Raw genomic sequence first — 23547 nt, 5'->3', positions numbered from 1 at the left:
CTACTGGAAAAATCATAGCTTTGACTATACAGACCTTTGCTGGCAAATATGCTGTCTAGGTTTGTTGTAGCTTTTCTTCCAAGGAGCAAGCATCTTTTAATTTCCTGGCCGCAGTCACAAAATGCAGTGATTTTGGTATCCAATAAAATAAAATCTGCCACTGTTTCCACAGTCTCCCCATCAGGACTGTTAGTTTACAGTCTGCCACTGGTGGTACCTGTGTGATGGTGTCACAGACGCCGTGGAGCGGTCCACAGGCCAAATACAACCCACGGCCGATTTTTCCTGACAGCCTTCGAACTAAGCATGGTTTTTGTATTTTTGTGTGGTTGAAAAAAAACAGTATTTCATAGTGTGTGAAAAGTTTATGGAATTCAAATTTCAGGATCCATGAATTAACTTTTTAATTGGAGGATGATTACTAACAATATGGTGGTGGTCCTGCCGTGCGTCGACGTGACTCAGCCGTGGGTGCGCGTGTCCCCCATCCTGAGCCCCCCTCCCTCCTCCCTCCCCGCCCCTTCCCTCAGGTTGTCCCAGAGGCTGTGCCCTGCTTCATGCATCAGACTTGCACTGGTCATCTATTTTACATATGGGAATAAACATGTTTCAATTGCTGTTCTCTCAAATTGTCCCACTCTCACCTTCTCCCCGAGTCCCAAAGTCTCTTCCTTACATCTGTGTCTCTTTAGCTGTCTCGCAAATAGGATCATTGTTACCGATTTTCTAAATTCTATCCATTTGCGTTAATACACTGTATTGGTGTTTCTCTGACTTCACTGTGTAATAGGCTCCAGATTCATCCACCTCAATAGAACTGACTCAGATGTGTTCCTTTTTATAGCTGAGTAATATTCCGTTGTGTATATGTACCACATCTTCCTTAGCCACTCGTCTGCCGATCTGGGTTGCTTCCGTGTCCTAGTTACTGTAAACAGTGCTGCAGTGAACACTGGGGTCCACGTGTCTCTTTCACACGAATTGGCTTTTATTGAGGCAGCCATGCTCATTCATTTACATTTTGTCTGTGGCTCTTCTTGCCCTGCAGAGGCAGAGCTGAGTAGCTGTGACTGAGCCTGTGGGGCCCGCAAAGCCTTCAGTAGTTCCTGTCTGGAATTTAACAGAAAGTTTTCATGGACCCCTGACGTGCAGAGGTCATGCTGTTTCCTGACAGATTAGAGTGGTTCTTAGGCCTGTTCTGTAACTACGTATGGTTAGTCTGAACTATTTACAGTTACTAGTTTTTTGTTTTCCTGTCTTTTTTTAATATTTATTTGGTTGCACTAGTTCTTGGTTGGGGCATGCAGAATCTTTAGTTCCAACATTCAAACTCTTAATTGCAGCATGTGGTATCTATTTCCCTGACCAGGGATTGAACCTGGGCCCCTTGCATTGGGAGCTCGGAGTCCTAGCTACTGGACCACCAGGGAAGTCCCAGTTTTCACTTGTTGCTTTTGATGGGCTTAGCTATCATTCTGTGGTCACTAGATCATTTCATTCATTCGTTGTTCATTTATGAAATAATGACATTCAACAAACACATCTTAGAACCATTTATGTGTCTCTAGTACAGTTAAAAGATTTTGTAGAAAAGGTTTGAAAAATGTTAAATACATCCTCCCTGAGTTTTTAAAACCTTTGTTGGACCCAACAACGCACGCTGAGGTGTCAATGGAAAACGAACCACTCCCTCTAAATAAAAAAGCCATACATTTATTGCAAATCTAGAAGTACCAGAATGTCACAGAATACAGAACAAATCAGCAATCCTGTTTTCATTTTCTTCCAAACATGTAAAAACCTCGATTACTGACATACTGAAATTGGCATACATTTTTTTTTTCCCATGCACTTAACAGAATGGACGTCTTGAGCAGATTGCTCTGAAACCAGTTATAAATATTAAATTGTATCGAACATTCATAGTAAAAAATGTAGTAAAGTGCTGAAGTCATGAAGCCTGCAAACGTGCCACAAGCTGCGAGCCCCTCCGGGCAGTGACATCTGCCCCGCCTGCCTCGTCCCAGCTGTGTCTGTCTTTGACGGACACTCCGGCCTCCTCCCTGCCCTCCCCAGAGTCTACAGATTGTCCTATTTCTATGGCTGACCCAACGCTATACAAAAATGTAGCAGGCGGTGGTGAACTATGCCACTTTCATTTCAGTGCAGAGAAACATTCAAGCTTGTGTGTACCTGGAACCAAACTAGGCTTGCTAAATTTTTTTTCCCCCTGAGTTGTCAAAAATGAACAGTAAAATGAGTAAAGATGGGGCAGCGGTTCTGACCATCACCTGCAGAGTGAGATTCAGGACACATGAGTACACAGCCCACCTGTTCCCCTCATAACCTGCCCTTTTACAGAAAAAAAAAAAAAACGTGCACATGAGAAATGCGGTCCGTGTAGTGTGACGCCGAGAAAGCCAGCGGCCGGCTCACCTGGAGACCCCGCAACACGCAGCAGCCACGCGCTCTAGGACGCAGCTCACGCGGCGAGACAAGCGCGTCTGCTGCCCCGTGCAAGGCACAGAAACGCTGCAACGCTGAGGTCGTGAAAAAGCGAATGTTTCAACAATTCAATGAGATATAATTCTGATACAATGAGATGCTCAAGTATTCTTAGGTGATAAAACAAGTCATTTAAAAAAGCTAAGGCGATTTGCTGTTCATCCCCCCCTCCCCTTTAAATCACACACCGTTGCCATTAAAGTGAAGAATCCTTACAACTTGGCCTTTTAGAGAGTAACTTTACGAATTAAGAGGCGTGTCAAGGATTGCAGAAAGGAGGTAAAAATTCTGCTTATGTCTCAGACTTTCTTTCTTTTGATTATTTTATTCATTCTAGAATAACTTAATAATAAATAGTGGTTTAAATTAAAGACACAACAATCACATATTCCTGAATAATTAAAAAGCAATAGGAAATTCATTTCTGAATGCCACGCTGTGTGTTCTGTATTAAAATGCTTCTGGTAAATGACTGGCCGTACAAAGAAGTGGTCATCTTCACATTTCTGAAGTTCAAGTTACGTATATTTTTAAACATTTCCATTTACTGGCCAAAGGTTTGGTCTTAAATTGTACTTTGTTTCCATGGAATATCTGGAAAATTCAGAGGCCCTAATGTGTTAATGGAAACCTCATTTTTTTTTTTTTTTTAGAATTTTTCAAGGGATTTTAAACAATTTTTTCATAGTTCTGAAAATGAGGAATTTTTAAATGATGTAAGTTGTTTTTTTGTTTCGAGTGGCCGATTTCATTTCAGTGGCCTGGGCCAGATGTCATTTTCTACGATAGTAGCTTATCAAATGTGAGAGCTCTTCAAACCACTTTGCCAATTCATGTCCCTATTTTAAAGCCGGAATGTAACCCAGACTCCTCCTGTGTGTCTTTGTGTTGCTACTGAATCCAGCCAGGCTGATGTACAGAAAGGTGTTCCACCATTTTTGTTTTGGCATAAAAAACAAGCAAAAAAGAAAACTTAAAGAAGAAAACAAGAAGGATGTTGGTAGTGGTTCACGCATACATTCCCTTTGAAGTGCACTCGGAAGGCGGGCGGGTGGTGCGCCGCCCTGCCGCCGGCCCCCACCGCAGGTCCTCCCCAGCCCCGGACGCCCCGGACGCGGGTGTCAGACGGGCTCCGTCCCCGCAGGGGCTCTGTGCTCCGTCTTTCCCAGGTCCATCTCCAGAAAGTCTTCGGGGATGTCCTGCAACACTTTCCCGCGGGGACCCTCGGCCGTGCCCTCCCGGGCTCGGGGCCGGCGGCACAGCCCCCGCTTGCAGGGTCTCACGAGGGCGAGGCACACGGCGGCCACCGCCATCCCGGCCGCGCAGGAGTAGAAGGCTCTGCTGTAGATCCTGCTCTGGTCCACCAGCAGACCTGCGGGGGCAGCGGACGTTAGCCACGCAGACCCCGCCCCGCCCCAGGCTCCCCCAGCCTCAGCCCCCTCTCGGCTCGCTGCCTTCCTGCTTCTGTCTGGCTTCTTTAAGAAAAAAAGAGCTTGGAAGGTGGGAGTGTTTTCTAGACAGGAGAGGAGACGCAGGCAGGACCCCCCAACCCCCAAGCACCTGAGAGAATTCTGTCACTTTGTATGTTCTTTGTGGGCGGGTCTGTTCTGATCTAGAATCTAGAACATGCGATCAGGGAGATGTTCATTTCCTTGGAAAGAAAGCTGACATCCTCTCCTGAAAGGAAAGAGCTCTCTGATCTTCACCCTGGTCCACCTCAGGTCACTGGGGTAATAAGAAGATGTGTAATCATAGTAACCTCAAGGACTTGTTTCCAGCCCAAGATATAAAACGGGGCTTCCCAGGTGGCGCTAGTGGTAAAGACCCCTCCTGTCAATGCAGGAGATATAAGAGACCTGGGGTTCCATCCCTGGGTTGGGAAGATTCCCTGGAGGAGGGCATGGCAACCCACTCCCGTATTCTTGCCGGGAGAATCCCACGGACAGAGGAGCCTGGCAGGCTACAGTCCACGGGGTCGGAAAGAGTCGGACATGACTGAGAGACTTAGCACACAAGATATAAAACATCCTTCCTACTAGGAAATGTTCCGAAGTGACCAGTGAGTGGAGTATCCGCAGAGTGCTGCTCTGCGTTCAGTTCCCTAAAAGCTATGCCCCGAAGGGATGCTGGCTTACAGAAGCCCCTCAGTCCTGTTTTCCAAAAAGTCAGAGTGTAACGAGGTCAGAAATCCCTGTGTCCCCCGCCAAGCGTCTCACCAGGCGACCCGGTAGCAAATGCTGAGGCGGCTCGGGCTGCAGACCCAGTCCCTCCCGACCCGGGCGCCGATGCCCCCTCGGGCTGCAGGCCCAGTGCCTCCCGACCCGGGCGCCGATCCCCCCTCGGACTGCAGGCCCAGTGCCTCCCGACCCGAGTGCCGATGCCCCCTCGGGCTGCAGGCCCAGTGCCTCCCGACCCGGGCGCCGATCCCCCCTCGGGCTGCAGGCCCAGTGCCTCCCGACCCGGGCGCCGATCCCCCCTCGGGCTGCAGGCCCAGTGCCTCCCGACCCGGGCGCCGATGCCCCCTCGGGCTGCAGGCTGACAGGCCCCGGGGTTCACTTCCTCACAGTAAATCAAGAGAGGTGGCTCAGATACCATCCATCCTGACACCTCTAAAATTCTCCGCAAGTATCAAGATCAATAGAGGCTGTTTTTCTTTCGACTTGAATAGGAAGCTGGCACGATTCGTAACAGGACAGTGCCCTTGTGTGTGGAATCTCAGCTGTGACAGAGGTGAGAGCACCTACGGAACAGGAGCGGACTCAGAGAGGACAGACCGGCGAGGAGGAGGGGCGCGGGGGCTGGGGGGATGCGGCGGCACGGACCGGGCGTCGGCAGGCGCGGAGGAGTACGTGTGGGATGGGTTGACCCCGGGTCCTGCTGCGGGGCACAGGGAACCGCAGCCAGTATCCTGGGGTAAACCATCGTGGAAAAGAGGGGGGAAGCTTAGCCCACAAGGGTGCTCCTTTGTGTACACAGCTCACCTGCAAGAGGGGGTCCGGCCAGCCCCGAGATGCTCTGGAAGAAGACGTAGACTCCGGCGGCCGACGACATCTTCTGGATGCCCACGACGTCGTCCTCGGCGAGCAGCGGGATGTGGGTGCCCGCCACGGTCCCGATCATGGCCCCCGAGAAGACGCTGCAGGCCAGGAGGCCCCAGAAGCCCGTGGCGAACGTGAAGGTGAGCAGGGACAGGGCCAGCAGGACGACGCAGACGAGCTCGATGTAGACCTTGCGGATGGGCTCCCGGTTGAGGACCAGCCCCGCCCCAATGCGGCCGAACACCTCCGCCACGGCCATGGCGCAGAGCAGCAGGGCCGCGCGGTCGCGGTCCAGGCCGAGGCTGAGCCCCAGCGGGATGATGTACAGGGACGGGGCGAAGAAGCCCAGCGTCACGAAGAGCCCGAAGAGCGTGTAGCAGATGAAGCTCCTCTCAGTCAGCACGGAGAAGTCCAGCAGCGGGGCGCCGGGCCGGCCGCGGGCCTGCACCTCGGCCGCGGGCTCCACCGCCCCGGCCGGGTGGCCAGGCGCGTTCTTCGGTGAGGTAGTGAGCTCTACTCCTGAGTCGATGGAGTCGATGGAGGTGCGGGTCTTCTCGTTCTCCAACATGTACTGCGCTTCCTTCCGGTGCTCGGGGGCGGGGGTCTTGGGGGTCCCCGGTGTGCCGACGATGACGATTGGTCTGAGCAGCGCGCCGCAGACCACGAGGTTGAGTTGCAGGAGCCCCACGAAGAGCATGCTGTACCTCCAGCCGACGGTCTCCTTCAGGGCCGTGATGGCTGCAGGGGGCGGGTGGCGAAGCAGAAAGAAAACCAAGGTCAGAAGGGGACTTGGGGTGGGGAGAGCGGAAGGCAGACAGCTGCAGATGAGGGGCTAATGGAACAGTAACGGCTCAGCTGGGACTTCTGCGGTGGCTCCAGGACAAAGAATCGCCTGCCACTGCAGGGGACCCGAGTTGGGTCCCCGCTCCGGGAAGACCCCACCCGCCCAGGAGCGACTTAAGGCCATGCGCCATGACTGCTGAGCCCACGAGCTGCGACTCCTGCAGGCTGAGAGCCTCAGAACCCGAGCTCCACAACAAGAAAAGCCACTGCAGGGAGAAGCCCTCGAACCGCAACTCGAGAGCAGCCCTCGCTCGACACAGCCAGCGCGGCCTTGAAGACCCAGCACAGCAAGAAAGATGACCTGACATGCTTTATTCCTGGGGGCTTCTAGGACTCGAGGAGGAGGAAGATGTATCAGGACAAGATGGAACAAACATTTTCAGCCCAGGCTTCCAAGGGAGCTTTGGGGGTGCCTTCCTCCAAGCAGGGGCACAAGAAATGAACAAAGCTTGTGACCCACATGAGGGTGCACGCAAAGTGGGCCCCTGGCCCGTCTTGGATCATAGACCTCGACCGGAACACGGCTGGGAGCATTCTTCAGCGGCGTCTGAGATGCCCCTGTGCCGTCCCCTCAGAGGTGACAAGGACTTGTGTCCGCGAAGCCTGACTACTGACTCTGGTCTTTTCAAAACAGAACTTCCACCCTTTGAGCTGGATCCTTCTCCAGCCACTCCTTCAGCTCTCAGCAGTAAGAGACGAAGGAGAAAATCAACTAAGAATCGGAAAGCTCATAGGATTATCCCGGAATTAACAGTTACTGTGTGAACACCGTCCAGGGTTGTCAGTAGCTGTGTTGATGTCGTTTTCCGCTTTCTAGTCTGTGGGATGCTCTGCCTACCTTCCTGCCAGCCTAGAGGCACCCTGGAGGCCAGGGGGGGACCCTGGCATGGGGAGAGGGAGTCAGGCCGAAGGAGGCTTCAAGCTCCCCAGTGACTAGAGGATAAACAGGCCCCACAAGATTCCAAGTATCTTCGTCATCATCCCAGAAGGTGAAACGATGTTCCTGAGAATTTCGCTTCACCTGATTCTCACTCTGTGAGAGCTGACCGTCCGGTTTAAGAGTTGTGGTGACGAAGAAGACGGGCTTAGCGAGACAGTCCCGTCTTCCGGGCCAGGCGGCTCCATTTACTTCTTCAGCATTTTTTTGCTCCCACCTCTTTCCCCCGTTAATGTGGAAAACTCAGAATTGCAAACTTTCAGGCTTGGGTATTTTCAAGTGCTTTTGACCTTCCTCTGGCAATAACTGGTTTCCTTTTCTCCATCTAACATTCCTTGGTGCCTGCCCGCCAGGTGCCAGGGATGAGCTATGGAGTAAAGCCGACCCAGATGCAGTTACCACCTTCAGGGGATTCGCAGGCCACTGACTGTTCCCTCAAGGTTTTATTCTGAAACATTTCAAACCAACAGAAAAGTGCAGAGAGTGACACCCATATGCCTGCCATCACCGAAATTCAACAATGAACAGCTTTCTGTCTGCATATTTACAGGCACGCATACATTAATTCTTCTGAACTATCTGAAAAGCTTCAGACGTGACATATCACCCCGAAATACTACATCTCCTTTCAATTCCACCGCCACTCACGGACACATTCACCAAAGAACAGAGGCGAATCCAGGTCTCCAAGGTGATTTCTCTGCCACTGGCTAGTGAGATTCACAAGTTCACAGTGAGACAGGGAAATAAACCAGGGGATTCCCCGTGAGATCATCCACACACAGCTAATGAACTCGACTTTACCAGCACAATTTAAATCTGCACCGAATATGGCTCTTTTGACCAAGGAGAGAAATAGAACAGTATGAGCAGTCCCCAAATCTATTTTGGAATGGATGGTTCAAGCTTCCTCGCTGAATATATGCCGTGTATCTTCCTATGGGGTTGCAAGGAGTTGGACATGACAGGGCGACTGAGCACACGCATGTGCATGCACACACATGCACACACAGACAGAGCTTCCTATTTATGTAAACTTGGATGAGTATTAAAATGTTTGAACTCCTAAAATGGGGGTAAGGGAGGATAGATCCTGAAAAGGTGCCTGACCAGAGAAGACACAACCTTTCCTTCTGCCCGATCTAGAGCAAGAGCCAGCTCACATGGACACGCACACTCTGGTCGTCCGCTTACCTGGCGCAAAAGCAAACATAGCGAAACATTCTCCTGTGGAAGCAACCGCCGTGACCACGGAGCGCCTCTTGTCAAAGTACTGAGACAGGATGGTGACAGTCGGCAGAAAGCTGAAGCAGAACCCCAGGCCTGTGATGGGACATCGACAGGACAGTGAGAACCACATGGCGGCTGATGCCCGAGGCGTGCGTTCAAAGAGCTGGGATTTGGGCGCTTATTTTAGAAATGATTACATTCAGGGAGCCCAGAAATTCATTCTGGAGCAAAGAAAAGCAGGTTTCATCAGAGGTCTGGAAAAACTGCAAGAGCTGTTTTGGGAAACTTGTTGTAAAAAAAAAAAGGAACAGAAAAATCTGTTTCATGGGATTTTTTTTCCCCCTACTTTTCTGCAGTTTCCCCCCCCAGATTTATATAATCCACAATGCACAGAACCCTTATCAAACATAGTTTTTACATAAGGCTTCTATTTGGAAATAAATGAGTTTTTGTATGTGCAGAAATATGGGAAAAGTCTGCAAATCTTAACTATGTACATATATATATAGTTATATATAATCTGAGTAATGTATGGACTCCATTGAAAAGGAAGTTTTCCACATATATGTGCATGTATTTAGTTATATAGAGAGAATTATGTATACATATGTGTGTGTTCAGTCACTCGGTCTGACTCTTTTCAACCCCTTAGACTGTAGCCTGCCAGGCGGCTCTGTCCATGGGATTTCCCAGGCAAGAATACTGGAGTGGGTTGCCGTTTCCTTCTCCAGGGGATCTTCCCAACCCAGGGATCAAACCTGCGTCTCTGGTGTCTCCTGCACTCAGGCAGACTGTTTACTACTGAGCCACTGGGGAAGCCCATGTGTATATATACAGGGATAATTATACATAATCTGTGAGTAATATGTGGGCTCCTGTGAAAGGGAAAAAGTTTTCCAAATATATACATGTATGTATGTGTGTATTTAGTTATATATATATATAGTTACATACAGTTACACATATAGAGAGAGTTTTATATATACATAGATAGTTATAGAGAGTTATATATAGAGTTATGGAGTTTTTTATATATAGTTATGATATATATACAGTTACGTGTGTGTGTGTGTGTGTGTGTGTGTATATATATATATAAAATCTGTGACTTCTGTACAGACTCCTTCAAAAGGGAAAAAGTTTTCTCAGACCCCTCAGTCCAGCACTGGCCCCTCCCCTACAGCTCAGACTTCTCACAGCCAGACTTGGGAAATGCTGGTTAAAGAAATTCAAACCTTATTTTGTGAAAAGGACGTCTTGTGCCTGCAAACTCTTGCGAAAGAGAAGTTCTCTTTCTCATCGGTAAATATTAAAACAACATCAGACAGAAAGTCCTGGGCGTTGGGAAGAGGAGCCCCGTTCAGAGGCACAGACGTGGGCGAGCCTTCATTTTAGAGAGAAAAGAGGACGGGAGGAGGAAACACGCGATGGACCCAAGCCCCTCCTTCCCCACTGCTCATTCTCCACACCGTCTCTGGACACGGTCCCAGCCCGGGAGACGCTCACCAGAGACGACGCCGATGGCGATGTACATGTGGTAGACCTTCTGCGAGAAGGCGGCCGTCACCATGCCCGCGCTGACCAGCAGGCCGCCCAGCATCACCACCAGGCGGTGTCCAAACCGGCTGCTCAGGACGGTGGAGACGGGGGCTGCAGAGGAGAGCGGACGGGCCTCAGCTCCCAGGCATCAGCCTCAGCCTCCCCGGGAGTCTGTCTTTTTAACTTGTTACTGAAGTGTAGTTGACTTGCAACAAAGTGACTCAGTTACACAAATTTTTGGCTGCACTGCAGCTGGTGGGATCTTAGTTCCCCATCAGGGATTGAACCCAGGCCCCCGGGAGTGAAGCCTCAGAGTCCTAACACTGGACCACAGGGAGTCCACTCCACGAAGGTTTCTCACGGGCTCCCGAATACAGGTCCCTGTGCTGTACAGGAGGCCCTGGCTCTTCATCCGTCCTGCACACGCCTGTTTCCCTGGCTTACCCCACATTCCCTCCTTCCCGCCCTGGGAACCCCAAGTCTGTTCTCTGTGCCTTTAAGTCCGTCGTAAGATCCCATCCTCTAAGATCTCTTTTGGGGGCTCCTCAAAGAAAAAGCCAGATTCCCAGTCTAAAACTTACATCCATCTTCTTAGATGACAGACTCTGACCCACCAGGAGCCCCTATGAAACTGGACATGTATTACATTTATGTTATTCTGGAATAAACATGGGATTTCCTATGACTGTATGTCACTTCTTTTGTTCCTATACTCATTGCTTTGGATTCTTTTGAACACGGCTCCATTTAGGGTCAAATTCCCACTTGACTCTTTTGCAAACGGTATGAAAGCATGGTGGGTTCTGTTATGCATAGCAGAAGCAGGCTAGCTGTGGGACGGATAATTCAAAGTGGCTGACGCGTTACAGTTGGCTTAGCTTCTACGCACTCTGTCCCCCAGGACATTTAAGTCTGGAAAATAAGTTTCCTAGTTATATGTTACTTAGCCTACCACTGCTACCCCCTGAGTACAAGGGACCCGCCAGAGTTGGAGGGAGGAAGAACAATGTGGTGCATGCTGGACAGAAAGAGCAAAACAACCAAAAAAGGACTCCGTGTTGCTGAGGTTGGGCGTACGTATCTCTCAACGTTGGTAGAGCATCAGCTCATTTGTTAAGTTAATGTAGTGAATAATGAAATCACGTGGGCCATTTTTAGGCAGTGCGCAGACTCAGGCATTAGCGACCAGGATGAAAGCATTCTGTTTAAGTCCATCTAGTCAAAGCTCTGGTTTTCCCAGGAGTCATGTACAAATGTGAGAGCTGGACCATAAAGAAGCCTGAGCGCTGAAGAACTGATGCTTTCAGCTTTCCAATGATGGTTCTGGAGAAGACTTTTGAGAATCCCTTGGACAGTGAGGAGATCAAAGCAGTCCATCCTAAAGGAAATCAACCCTGAATATTCATTGGAAGGACTGAAACTGAAACTCCAATACTTTGGCCACCTGAGGCGAACAGCTGACTCATTGGAAAAGACCCTGATTCCGGGGACGATTGAGGGCGGGAGGAGAAGTAGACGATGGAGGATGAGATGGTTGGATGGCATCACCAACTCAATGGACATGAATTTGAGCAAGTTCTGGGAGATGGTGACGGACAGAGAAAGAGAAGCCTGGCCTGCTGCTTCTCTGCTCTCTGGGGTCGCAGAGAGTTGGCTATGACTTAGTGACTGAACAACAATAACGTAACGGCATTTAGAACAATTATCTTCTGGGACTTCCTTGGTAGGTCAGAGGCTAAGAAATTGCACTCGCAACATGGGGGGTCCAGGTTCGATCCCTGGTCAGGGAACTAGAGCCCACATGCTGCAACTAAGACCCAGCGTGGCCAAATCAATGAGTCAGTGAATCAATTACAGTTAAACAAGAACAGTGATCTTTGGTATGATAGTATTAACTGGGTATTTCTTGTTGACTATATTATCTTTGGTTAGAAAAGGGCTAAAAGTTCAACTTTGGAATTTTCTTATTTCGGTTACCAAATGTAAAATTTTGGTTCTAGTTCATGTAAGTTATCTTTCCAAGAAAGTAAACAGCCAATTAGGAAATTATCTTAATCTTCACACCGGAACTAGGAGTGCTTCCATGAAACGTGTAGGAGACGGTGTCAGGACCAATGGGAGAAAGTCTGACTTCAGCAGAGAACAGTGGAACTGCCTTGTGCAGGCAGTGCGGGGCAGAAAACAGTACACTTAGACACGCTCGGGCTTCCCTGGCAGCTCAGATGGCAGAGAATCTGCCTGCAGTGCAGGAGACCTGGGTTTGACCCCTGTGTCAGGAAGATCTCCTGGAGAAGGGAATGGCAACCCACTCCAGTATTCTTGCCTGGAGAATCCACGGACAGAGGAGCCTGGCAGGCTATAGTCCATGGGGTCACAGAGAGTCAGATACGACTGAGCGAATGACACTTCAGAAAACTTCAGAGGTAACAGCTCCATGTCAGGATGTGAACCTAAAGTTCAGGAAGGTGAATTCAGCTCCGTTAACTGTCAGGGGTAAGTTCAATGGCCGTCCTTGCTCAGGAAAGCCTGCCGTAGTCCCGATAGGTGGATGAACCATCATGAGACCTCACAGTTATGTCATGTTACTAGGTCTGTAGGGGATGAAGTGAGAGTGAGTATGTTAAGAATTACACCACAATGTATTGTACCTGATGCTGCTGGATTTGGGAGTCCGGAAGGGAACTCCTTTAGGGAAAGAGGTGTTTGGAATTCAGAACATCCCCTCTGGACAACATGTGTAATTTTTCATGCTCTCCTTGCACACATTCCATCTCTCTTCTGCCTGTAGCCACACCTGCAGTTTCCACCTGTTTCCTCAGCGTGTTTTTACGAGACCAGGGCTTGGGATGCTGAGGACCTTTTGATGTTTCTTCTTTAGGAAATGACTAGCTTCCCAGTGAACTGGAGTTTACTGTTGTTCTCAGGATACTCGACAGGATCCTAAGAGCATGCACAGGAGGCCCTTAACACGTGTGCCTTGAACTGACGGCAGTCCAGTCTGGCAAGCAGACCGTCTTCCTCAGCCTCGCTTACCTAATTAGGCGAATTGCCGAGACACACATGCCTCTACGGCGTGAAGCTGGGAGACACTAACCTGTGAACGTCAGGACGAACACGCAGATGGAGACGACCCACGAGATCCTGCTGTTGGACTCACTGAAACTGTCCATTAAGTCACTGAAGAAGACGCCGAACGACTTGATGATGCCGTAGGTGAAGACTTCCACGAAGAAAAAAGAAACGGCCACCACCCAGCCCCATCCACCATCAGGCACTTGAGTATAAACATTGGCTCTACAACAAAGCTGCAATTTCTTATGGGACATTCTTAACCTGAAAAGAAAAAATTAAACCAAGATTAGACCAGCAATGGCCTGAGGGCAGATGATTCTAATACTGGACATCACAGATAAGAGCTACTTACTACAGTTCTTAGGTCAATGAACATTTAAATCATGTGCAGTTAGGATAATGTCTTTGAATAGTAATAATATCTACCCATCTATTTATATATCTGTCCATTTATTTATGTATCTGGCATCTATTATCTATCATCATCTGTCTCCATCATCTACCTATCCATCCATCCTTCTGCCTTGCTAGCTAGTTGTCACCTAACGAACTATCTTTGTGTTGTATATGGAGCCCTTGGGGAAATTAGGTTCCAAGCTATGGCAGTTAATGGGAAAAACTAACCAAACAAAGAACCCAGGCAGAATGTTTAGAGGCACTTTGGAGGATGAAGAAAGGCATCCATGCTGACCGTGAACCCGAAGACAAGTTAGGTGACCATAACTGGTCACCGAACTGAACCGAAGAAATGTGGATCAGAAATGAAGCCCACGAAAAGAGGCGCACAGGCCACCCTCCAGGGCCACGTGTGGGCGACGCCCTGCATCTGGCCGGTGCCTTCAGAGCTGCCTGCTCCCATCCCATCAGGGCCTGCGGTCGTGTGCGGACGCACCTGCAGGGCCGGAGTGGGGCAGATAGAAACGCGGGCATCTGTCTGCTGGGAGCCGGCTCAGCACGCTCGAGCTCCTCACGGTGCGTCACCCGTGGTGTCTGAGGGCTGGACTTCCTCCACACAGGACCAGCGCTCCAGGATGTGATGGCCAAACAAGGCACCACCAACTCGGGGGGTCTGGGCAGCCAGGGCGCTTAACCCAGTTACCCTCGACTTCACTGTGCTTTTCCATCCAAGTCGCAACAAACATCAGAACAGAGAGTGCTGTGTCACCACTGAGGGGACGCACCAGTTAGTCCTGGAGGGAGGGGCGTGTAAAGGCTTCTGCAGGCGACTGAAGCCCATAAACACGGGCGTTTCAAACCCTCTGCAGTTACGTACGCTTTCAGTCAAGTGTGTTTTTAGCCCAACCAAACGTTAATTTCTACAAGAATCAGAGTCTGTGGTCTCTGAGCTCTTAATGGCAATCCACCAGTCAACCTGAATGTTCACTGCAAGGACTGCTGCTGAAGCTCCGATACTTTGACCACCTGATACGAAGATCTGACTCATTGGAAAAGACCCTGATGCTGGGAAGGACTGAGGTCAGGAGGAGAAGGGCTGACAGAGGATGAGACGGTTGGATGGCGTCACTGATACAGTGGGTGTGAATTTCAGCGCACTCCAGGAGATGGTGAAGGACAGGGAAGCCTGGCGTGCTGCAGTCCGTGGGGCTGCAGAGACTCGGACACAGCTTACGAGGCTGAACGACACCACCTTGAGTTTAAGAACCCTTTGAGGACGCACAGCTAGCCTAGCCCTGAGTGGTGGAGCGCAGGTACTAAGGCGGGTTTTATTGCTAACGGAGGGCGAAGGAGAAGTAACAGGACAAACTTCCACCTGGCGAGTAACTGTCAGTTTCTGATACAAGGATCCAGTATTCAGAATTTGCTCTAAGACTCTTTCAAAGCAGCAAATCTGACCTCATTTCATCTTGTTCAGCCTATTGATAGCACGTCAGCCTGGTACTTTGAAAGGACTATATACGCATTTTACCCTCTTACTGTTAGCTATTTGGTTGCATAAAATAGGGCACACGGCACTTTAAGAAGCTTATGTTCCCTGCAGCAAAGGCCTCTGTTTTGATGAGTCCGCGTGTCATGCCTGAGAGTGGAGGGGGAAGATGGGAAGCAGGGAATTCGGTGGCTTGGGGTGGAGGCCGACGGTCACAGACCAGCTGACCTCTTCACGTTCCAGCGTGGAAGGCAGCCGCTATCACAGGGAACCCCAAGCCCTCCAGCAGTGGAGGTGTTCCCAGGCCTCCTCCTTCCTTAGGCTTTCTGAGTTCACCCCCAGGATGAGGCGGCTGGGGCAGAGGCGTGCCAAGAGTAGTGGGAAAGAGTAGTTACAACTGAGAAGGGGGAAAAAAATGTATTGGGCTGACCAGAAAGTTTGTTCGGGTCTCTGTGAGCTGGTATGGGAAGTGTGACTGAGCTTCTTGGCCAACCCTATCTGCGCCAGTGTTGGCTTTGGCACCGTGGTCAGCCCGGGAGGGGAGGAGGGGGTGTCGGAGGGCCCACAGGCCGGGTCACCCTCCCCTCTTGTTCCCCGACTCAGCCATTCCTTTGAGCTCCACCTTGGAAGCCCGACTCCTTCACTGGTGTCTTAACTGGCTCCACGTGTCTGGTACGATTAATCTTGCTGAAATGCTGCACCGTCATGACGTCGTTCTGCTTGGACTTTTTCAGCACTTTCCTCTTTCTGAAGGACGGAATCCATGGGACCAGCTTGACGTTCCTTGTCCTTCCTAGCTGGACCCCCTACCCTCCACCCCCATCCGCAGACCTCTGCAGCCTCACTGCTGCTGCTGCCTCTTCTAAGACTTTGCTGGCCACCCAGGCCACCCTGGACCCCTCCACCTCGGAGCCTCCAGCCCCCTTGCCCGTGGCCGTGCCTCGCCCCCCAGGCGGGAGGCCCCCTCCCTACAGCTGGTGCCCACGAGGTGCGGCCCCATCGCGTCCTCCTGCTCCACGAGGCCTCCTCTGACCCACTCGACCTCAGGGGTCCCTTCGTGGGACAAGCATCCTTGAAAAACGGGGTGCTGTCCACTTGTACGCACTTGTCCTATTTGCTCAGCTAAGTTATAAGCTCACGGAAAACAAAAGCTGGGGCCTGGGTCCCTACAGACCCCCCAGGTACCCTGCACCCCCCCAGGTGCCTGGGCCTACGCTGGGGGGGGGCGGTGACAGCACAGAGGTGGCCTCTGCCTCCACGCGTCAGCGCGTGCCGATGATAATGATAAAAACCCTTAAGGCCAAAATCCCATCACATCTTAAAACCATTCAACCGCGTCCTTCTGGAACTCGGCACATTTCCGGCCAGCAGTGGCGGCTAAGTCCAAGGCCACATGGGCACGATCTGACCCAGAAGGGGGCCCTGGAAATCTGAGCATTTTAATAGCGGGCTCAGGCCAACCTGAACAAAAACACATTGGGCTGACATTGATAAAGGCCGCAGGGGGACAAAAGGAACCTCTCTGTAGCTGCTGCAGGACAGAGGCGCGCTCTTCAGCTGGGTGGTACTCAGAGGAGCACAGCTTCCCTGGGGGCTCAACCGGTAAAGAATCTGCCTGCAATGAAGACCCGGGTTCGATTCCTGGGTCGGGAAGATCCCCTGGAGGAGGAAATGGCAACCCACTCCAGTATTCTTGCCTGGAGAAGCCCATGGACAGAGGGGCCTGGTGGGCTGCAGTCCGAGGGGCAGCAAAGAGTCGGACACGACTGTCGACTCCCGCGTTCACTAGAGGAGCAGGAGCAGACTGCAGTCTCCGCACAAAGCCGAGGCCGCCTCCTCTCAGAAGGCCCTGGGTGCGGCCGGCGCTCGGTTCTGCTCATGGGGGCCCATCTCTCTGTCTCTCACCCCTTTGCTGTGTGGCCTGGAGAAAGCTGCTGCACCTCTCTGGGCCTGAGCGCCTCACGAGTCAAATGAGGAGGCTGGCTTTGGGACTCTTTAAAGCTCCACCCAGCTCTGGCAGCTGATCCTTTAGTGCCCGATTTCACGACTCCTCAGGTTAAACCTGGTGGCCCAGGGTGCCCAGGGAGCTGGGAGGGAGGCGTGAGTGCCAGGCGATGCCCACGGATGTGGGTGGACAGGCGTCGATGCTGGCGAGATCCGTGCTGGGCCAGCTGGCTACAGGATGGCGGCCACTGCTTCCCTTCTGTTTCCTCTCTGAGCTCCCCCTGGCTGTTCGATGCCTCTGTTTGTTTTTTTTTTCCCCCAAACTTTGTTTTATATCTAGGCTCCTCCCCTGAAGCCAGATGCAACTTCCACCTGCATTCTTCAGGTTGGGGAGGACAGCTCTCCTCATTATTACTGGGGTCACCCTAAAGGGAAGATGACCCCCCAGTGTTACGCCTGTATCATCCTAGTGCACCCTACGCTCTGCTGTGTGGAGCTCTGGAGCTCATGACACAGAACAGTGACGGCACAGCCCGGCTGCCGGGACACAGCGGGGACACCTTGCCCACAGGGCCCACGGCTGCGGCTCCAGACCCAGTGCCGGGCAGTGTGCTGGGCACATCGTATGTGCTTGATGAAAGTTCACTGAACAAAGTATGTGTCCTGGGGGCACTCCTGAGGCGATGCATGGCTCGTGCCCCCCAAAGCCCCGCTGGCAGAATAAACCTTCCCCAGACTCTGCTGCTATGCACTCTGCAGGCCGGCCGGCGTGACAAACGGGTCAGCCTCTGCAAACAGAGCCAGAGACCAAGGCCTGGGGCTTAAAGGCTCTGAGAATTCCAGAACATGGTGATATCTGTTTGCTTTTACGGGTACATTTCTCTGATGGGAAGGGATACTCGTTGACTGTGTGGGGATACAGTCCCGCGACCCCGTGGCCTGGGGAGAATCACTCTGCTCCTTGATCTTCAGTATCAAGAGGTGAACAGGGTGCTTGAACTAGACGGGGATGATCTCAGCTCCTTCCTGCCTCTAGAAACCTCCACTTCTGATAGCCTCTGACCCCGCCTGGCCCTACATGACCCTTTCATCTTTCTCAATTCGTTTCTAAGCCCTTTGACCCAAGGCCCACAGGTCTGCCTTTGTGAGGCTCTTGTGCATTTGTTGAATTTCTATTTACCATTAACTGGGCAAATGACTTCATCTCTAAGTTTCACCCTCTAAAAGCAGGGGTGAGACGCGGCTACTCTGGAGGGTAAGATGCTCAGACTCCAAACTGGGGTTCCTGGCAGCCATCCCGCCCTCACCCTAATGTTCATCCAAAGGAAGGGGGACGAACAAAACTCTCTGGGCCATTTGGAGTGATTTCCTATGAGCATTTGGTCATCTAATCTTAAATAAATGACTCCTCTGCCAAGGCTTGGAAAGCTGCTAGAGCTGGGAATCTCTCTGTGATTTGATTTCCCGAGAAAAGCTTGGCCCTGGAGGCATAAAGAATGCAAAATATTGGACTGGGATGGACCAGCAGGGTGCTCGTCCAGGGTGCGAGCAGAGTGAAGTCCAAAATGCAGGCTCTGGTGGGCAGAGGTGCCGCTGGTGTGAGCGCAGCCTCCCGAGCCACCGCCTGCCTCCAGCCTTCTTAAAGGCGTAGCCTGGAGAACAGCTTTCGACAAGTTGTTTCCGGCCCTAGCAGTCAGAGCCCGTCTGTATTTAGGTGAAGTTCACCTCCATAATCTATTTTAAAAAAAAAACAAAACAACCCAAGCCTAACCTGGACAGCCATCCCAACCGCTCTGAATCATTGGCTAAACTGGTTCACCCCTTTTACAAGACGGTGATGCGGACACCGAGCCCCTAATTTAAGTGTCCTCCTCAGAGCTCCAGCGAGGAAAGTCCTTTTTGGGAAACCACAGAAGGAAAACTCAGGGTTAGTGGTTCTCATGAAGAGAGAAGAGCTTTTCCACTTGGCTGCATTGTTTATTTACATACTGGAACTCTATCTTGGACAGGCTTCCCTTAATTCAGAGAAGAAGTATTTCTATATTCACCAGGCAGGGTGAATTGTTCCCCGTCCCCACCACCAGATGCTGGGATGGGTGCTTGGATGCGGGGAGACTCCTCCCTTAAAGATCTCTGCACAGCACTTGCGACTATTTTTTGCAAACAAGACCCTGCACCTAATCCACTTACTATGATTTGCAAAATGATGAGATTACCGAGAAATCCCATTCCCAGGGCAGAAACCTCTCTGTGCAGAAAGAGCTGCCCAGGAGTGTCTAAAACTGTGCATACAAAACCAGCGCCCAGGTGGACAAGTTGTCACCGCTTGTTCTGCCCCATTGGCTCCAGGGAAGTCTTTTTCTGAGACTGACGCACTCCCCCCGCCCTTGCGTTTGGTGATAAGTTACAGTGCCCCCTAACAAACTTCTATCACCTGTCTGCTGGGGGAGAGTGGGGCTCTAAGTTTAAAAAAGAAGGCAGGAAAGAAAACCAGAAGGAAGCAACCCATTTCCTCCGCTAGACCATCCTCCCTGGCCACGGCTCCGCTCCCCGGGCGCTTCCCCGTGGTGGGCAGCCCTGGGGACCTTGGAAGTTGAGCGCGACCAGCCGTCCGCTGACAGCCCTGCCGGTCAGGGCAGGCGAGCGGCTGTCGGGGGTCGAGCCTGCCTCCGGGTCGGCAGCCCCGGCGTGTGCGGCGGATGGGGGGAGGCCGGGACCCCCACTTTCCTCGGCGCTGCCTCTGGGGCCGCCCTGCGTGCGCGCCAGCCTGGGGACAGTACCTCTGACATTTCGCTCCCGTGACGCGCGGACAACTTTATGCGGAAAATGCGTGCAGCGGGCTCAGCGCGGCGCCCCCCGCTGCCGACAGCCCGGAGACCCTCGCCGGGGCCGGAGCGGGGGCACCCAAAGGCCAGATCTGCCTTTAGGTGTCTTCCGGACCCTCTGTTCCGGGGCCGCTGACAGGCAACTCTTGGCTGCCTACACCGGCGACAGCGCGCCATCCCGGGGCCCCCAGCGTTACGAACTGTCAGAGAGGATTCGGGGGAACACAGTCTCCAAAACGCTCAGCTGCTCAGTGGTTTCCTCTCCCTCCCTCCAACCTTCCCCCACTCCCGGCCACACTAGCCCCCCAAAAGCCCCGAACACAGATTTTCACAAAATCACCCACAGCCCACCATCAAACTTTTAAACACGTAAAATGATAAAAACCAACTCACCAAGTTAGGAGGGAGGAGAATAGACACCAAAGGCTCCCAATTAAGGCGGAGGCCGGGCCGCCCCCTCCTTTTAAGCAGTTCGGGGAACACGAGAAAGGATTAACCCCTAAGGCGTGGGCCCCAGCCTATGGCAAGTTGGTTCCGGCGGGCGAGCCCCGGGCGCCCGGCCCCCCGCCCGCCCCCGCGCCTCGGGCCCCCGGGCCGCGCCCCCCGCCCCGCCGCCCGCGCCCGCGCCCGCGCCCGAGCCGAGCCGTGCGTGCGGCCGCCCGCGCCCCGGCCCCGCGCCGCTGCCTATCGCTTATCCTATACCGGCTGCAGCCGGTCTCCGCCGGCCTCGGGGGCGCGCCGCCGACCATGTGCTGCGAGCGCGGAGCGCCGCCAAGGAGGCCTGGCGTGCGCGCGCCGGCCCACGTGGACGAGGCCGTGCCGGGCGCGCGCCCGCCCGGAGCCGGGGCCGGGGGTCACGGAAGGTAATGGCTTCGCCGTTCCGATTAGCCGCGGGGTCCCGCAGGGCCGCCCCCGCCCCGGCCGCCGGCATCCTGGACACGCCGTCCCCCGCCCCTCCTGGCCCCGTGCATCCCTGCGCTCCCGGCCTGGCCGGACCCGGGCGCTGTCCGCGCCGAAAGCCGGGACCTCCGGCCGGGCGCGCGGGTCCCGCGGGCCGCCTCCCTGCCCGCGGGTCCCCGGCGCGCCCCCTGCGCGGCCTTGCCCGCGCCCGCAGGGCTCAGGCTCGCGGCTCTGCGCCCGCTGCTCCGCGCCCGCCGCGGGCAGAACAGGTTCCTTCCAGTTTGGGTGTGAGCCGCGCGCGCGGCGCCGGGGACCCCGAGTTCCTCCTCCCGCGCCCACTTCCCCCGGTTTCGTCAACTAGCGCATGCTCGTGGTTCCTCTTGGCGGGGGCGACGGGGGCCGTAGAGGCCCCGGGGAACTCGCGGCCCGGCTGCACGGGCGCCTCGCTTCACCCCCTTTGGTGCAGCGGCGACAGCATCGCGTGGCGCGCCGGGGATGTGAGCGAGCGGCCAGGCTGAGTCAGCATCCCCCGCCCGGGGCGCGCGCGTTCTCCCCTCCGGGCGGGAGGCGGCGTCCTCGCAGGTGCGCGGCCGCCTAACTCCCGGGGGGCTCGGCGGGGACGTGGAGGGGGTGCGCGCTCCCGTCCGGGAGCCCAAACCCCCAGGGTCAGAGTGCACTCAGCACACGATGCTCGGGAAACCTCAGTTACGAGCTCGTGGCGGGGACAAAGCAGTGTGTTTCGGAGCCGCGGGGCCCCAGGCTGGGCAGCCTGGCGTCCACCTCGGGTCCCCGGGGCCTCGTGAAGACCTGCTGGGAAACAGAGGCCTCTTTCCCCGCACCCGCCGGCCGCTCCCTTGTCTGGGTTCGGAGAACGTGGTCCTGATGTCTGCAACTCGGGAGACCCGAGTTTGGCGGTGCGTGTACGGAGGGTCGCCGCCGGGCGGAGTCGGCGGTCCGAGTCCTAATACCGATCTCTTTGCAGGCGCTGCCTGCTTTCTCTGGTGGTTCGGGTCGGGGTTCCGCGGGTCAGGGGTGGCACAGGAGCGGGCTCTGAGGACGCAGGGGCTCCCTCGGGACCGGGAAAGTGCGCTGGGGACCGCGGGTGCGCTTTGCAGCCTTGCAGAAGCAGCCTGATTCCTGGAGCTTCAATTTCCAAATCTATGGAGTGGGGACAGTAGTGGTATTTCCAGAACCGGAGGGCGTGATGGGTGATGTCGGTAAAGTACGGATCCCAGAGACTGCCTTATGGTGAGCCCTCAGTAGCCGTAACTGCGTATTGTCACTGCTACTTGTGACTTATCAGGTCCAACCGCCTTATCGGGTCCAACCGCCTGGGGATAACATTTTCGAGTTGTTCTTCGAAGACTACCGTTATGATATTTAGACCCTGATTTTAACCACCAGCATGCAAGCACTTAATGCTGAATCAGGAGTGCCTGGAAACATAATCCTTGCTACTTAGGATGTTACAGCGCGTCAGGACACAGCCCTTTCCGAGTGTGGAAATGCCATATTCAACATGACGCAGCACATAGTGTTCTGAGACCTGCTTAGGAGCCTAAGGGAGCAATCCATTAATCATGGCTGAGCGACTGCAGGCAAGTCACAGGATCTCGATCCTTCAGCTGCTTGGTTTTAAAAATTAGACAAAAAGTGTAGAAAGCCCTGGGGGCGAATGAACCTTTGGGAAAAAAACATCTGAGTCTTTGACCAAGTGAAATGATTAGCTTTTGGAAGGCCATAACTATAATAATAATAATAATGGGTTGCTATTTTATTAATATTAATTATACGTATCAGTGGCAAAAGGAGAAGAGGACGGCAGAAGATGAGATGGTTGGATGGCGTCACCGCCTCATTGGACATGAATTTGAGCAAACTCTGGGAGATGATGATGGACAGAGGAGCCTGGCGTGCTGCAGTCCGTGAGGTCGCAAAAAGTTGGACACGACTTAATGACGGAACACCACCACCTATTAGTCGGTCTTTTTTTCACTTTTGCTGTTCCCTGTATCGGGTGCCATTCGTGTGATCTGACTTTATGCCCATCTGTCTGTGTGCTCAGTCGTGTCGGACTCTTGGTGACACCATGGACCGTAGCCCGCCAGGCTCTGAATGTTGTAGTGGTTTGCTGTGCCGTCCTTCAGGGGATCTTCCCGACCCAGGGACGGAACCAGAGTCTGTCAAGTCTCCTGCACTGGCGGTCTAGTATTTTACCGCCAGCGCCGCCTGGGAAGCCCGGCACTGGCCTTCTGCAGTTGACACTTGTCCCCATTGTACAGATGAGAAGGTTGAGGCACAGAGCGCGAGAGGGATTCTGCCAAGGTGCAGATGCGCTGGCGTTCTTGCAACGAAAGCTCATCAGGTATGACATTTGCCACCTGTGTTTGAACAGAAGCGGGGCGTCTGGGAACCCAACCTCTGTCCAGTATTGCCAGCCACAAGCCTGTGACCTTTGCCCACCCTGGTTAGGGGCTGGTTTCACCTTGTTCCCTGGATCCTAGTGAGACCAAGGGTGGAAACCCTGCTTTTTTTTTTCTCTTCTCTAGGGAAAGCACTGTATTACCATGTGAATCAATTACCCCACCAACCGCCCCCAAACAAAACTAACTCTGTTTAGTTCTGAACCTGAACAGAAGGACCTTTGGAATCTGAAGTGCAGAACCAGAAAAATCAGGAAATTAAATTCTGAGTTCAGCGCCCCCTCCGCCCCTCCTGTTGTGTATGTTGCAACCCGGAGGCATCAGAGCCCCGGCCTTCACTTGCAGGCGCCGAGGCTATCATGAGGCCCTTAGGCGGTCCCGCAGCACCTCTGGAAGTGTGCTGGCT

The 23547-nt window shown here is 53.1% G+C and overlaps 2 protein-coding genes across 14 annotated transcripts in view; one reads left to right on the top strand and one right to left on the bottom strand.

Moving 5' to 3' along the window:
* Window positions 1–23547, top strand: part of ARSG (arylsulfatase G) — a 100478-nt gene that overhangs the window by 6808 nt on the left and 70123 nt on the right. The window contains exon 1 of one of the 10 annotated variants that reach the window (XM_043905717.1): window positions 20485–20681. The exons of 7 other annotated variants lie outside the window; for them this stretch is intronic. The gene's annotated coding sequence lies outside the window, so the exon portion shown is untranslated. Of the gene's footprint in view, window positions 1–20484; window positions 20682–20773; window positions 21301–21346; window positions 21633–23547 lie in introns of those variants that run through there. 2 more of the 10 variants (XM_043905715.1, XM_043905716.1) reach the window with 2 other exon arrangements.
* SLC16A6 (solute carrier family 16 member 6) lies at window positions 1694–20348 on the bottom strand. 4 transcript variants are annotated; one of them, XM_043905726.1, is made up of 6 exons: window positions 20212–20348; window positions 13187–13425; window positions 10060–10203; window positions 8518–8646; window positions 5487–6281; window positions 1694–3877 (listed from the first exon to the last, which is right to left on the bottom strand). In XM_043905726.1, exons 2-6 carry the CDS (start codon window positions 13416–13418, stop codon window positions 3627–3629), a joined length of 1551 nt encoding a protein of 516 aa, XP_043761661.1. In that variant the 5' UTR covers window positions 13419–13425; window positions 20212–20348; the 3' UTR covers window positions 1694–3626. The 4 variants fall into 4 exon arrangements, with proteins under 4 accessions (XP_043761661.1, XP_043761662.1, XP_043761660.1 ...); XM_043905727.1 differs by lacking the exon at window positions 20212–20348 and adding an exon at window positions 15672–15789; XM_043905725.1 differs by lacking the exon at window positions 20212–20348 and adding an exon at window positions 14057–14925.

Source organism: Cervus elaphus, chromosome 5 (genome assembly GCF_910594005.1).
Source record: "Cervus elaphus chromosome 5, mCerEla1.1, whole genome shotgun sequence".
NCBI lineage: Eukaryota > Metazoa > Chordata > Mammalia > Artiodactyla > Cervidae > Cervus > Cervus elaphus.
The sequence above is the reverse complement of the archived record's forward strand: the minus strand, read 5'-3'. Positions and strand labels throughout refer to the sequence as shown.

What these genes read in the sequence shown, in the direction of transcription:
- SLC16A6 (XM_043905725.1), bottom strand. Translation starts at nt 14,094, where the DNA reads ATGCCCGCGTTTCTATCTGCCCCACTCCGGCCCTGCAG. An exon ending in GCCCCACTCCGGCCCTGCAG is followed by an intron (nt 13,426 to 14,056) that starts GTGCGTCCGCAC and finishes TTTTCTTTTCAG; the next exon opens with GTTAAGAATGTCCCATAAGA. An exon ending in GGCCGGACCCCCTCTTGCAG is followed by an intron (nt 3,878 to 5,486) that starts GTGAGCTGTGTA and finishes CTGCCCCCGCAG; the next exon opens with GTCTGCTGGTGGACCAGAGC.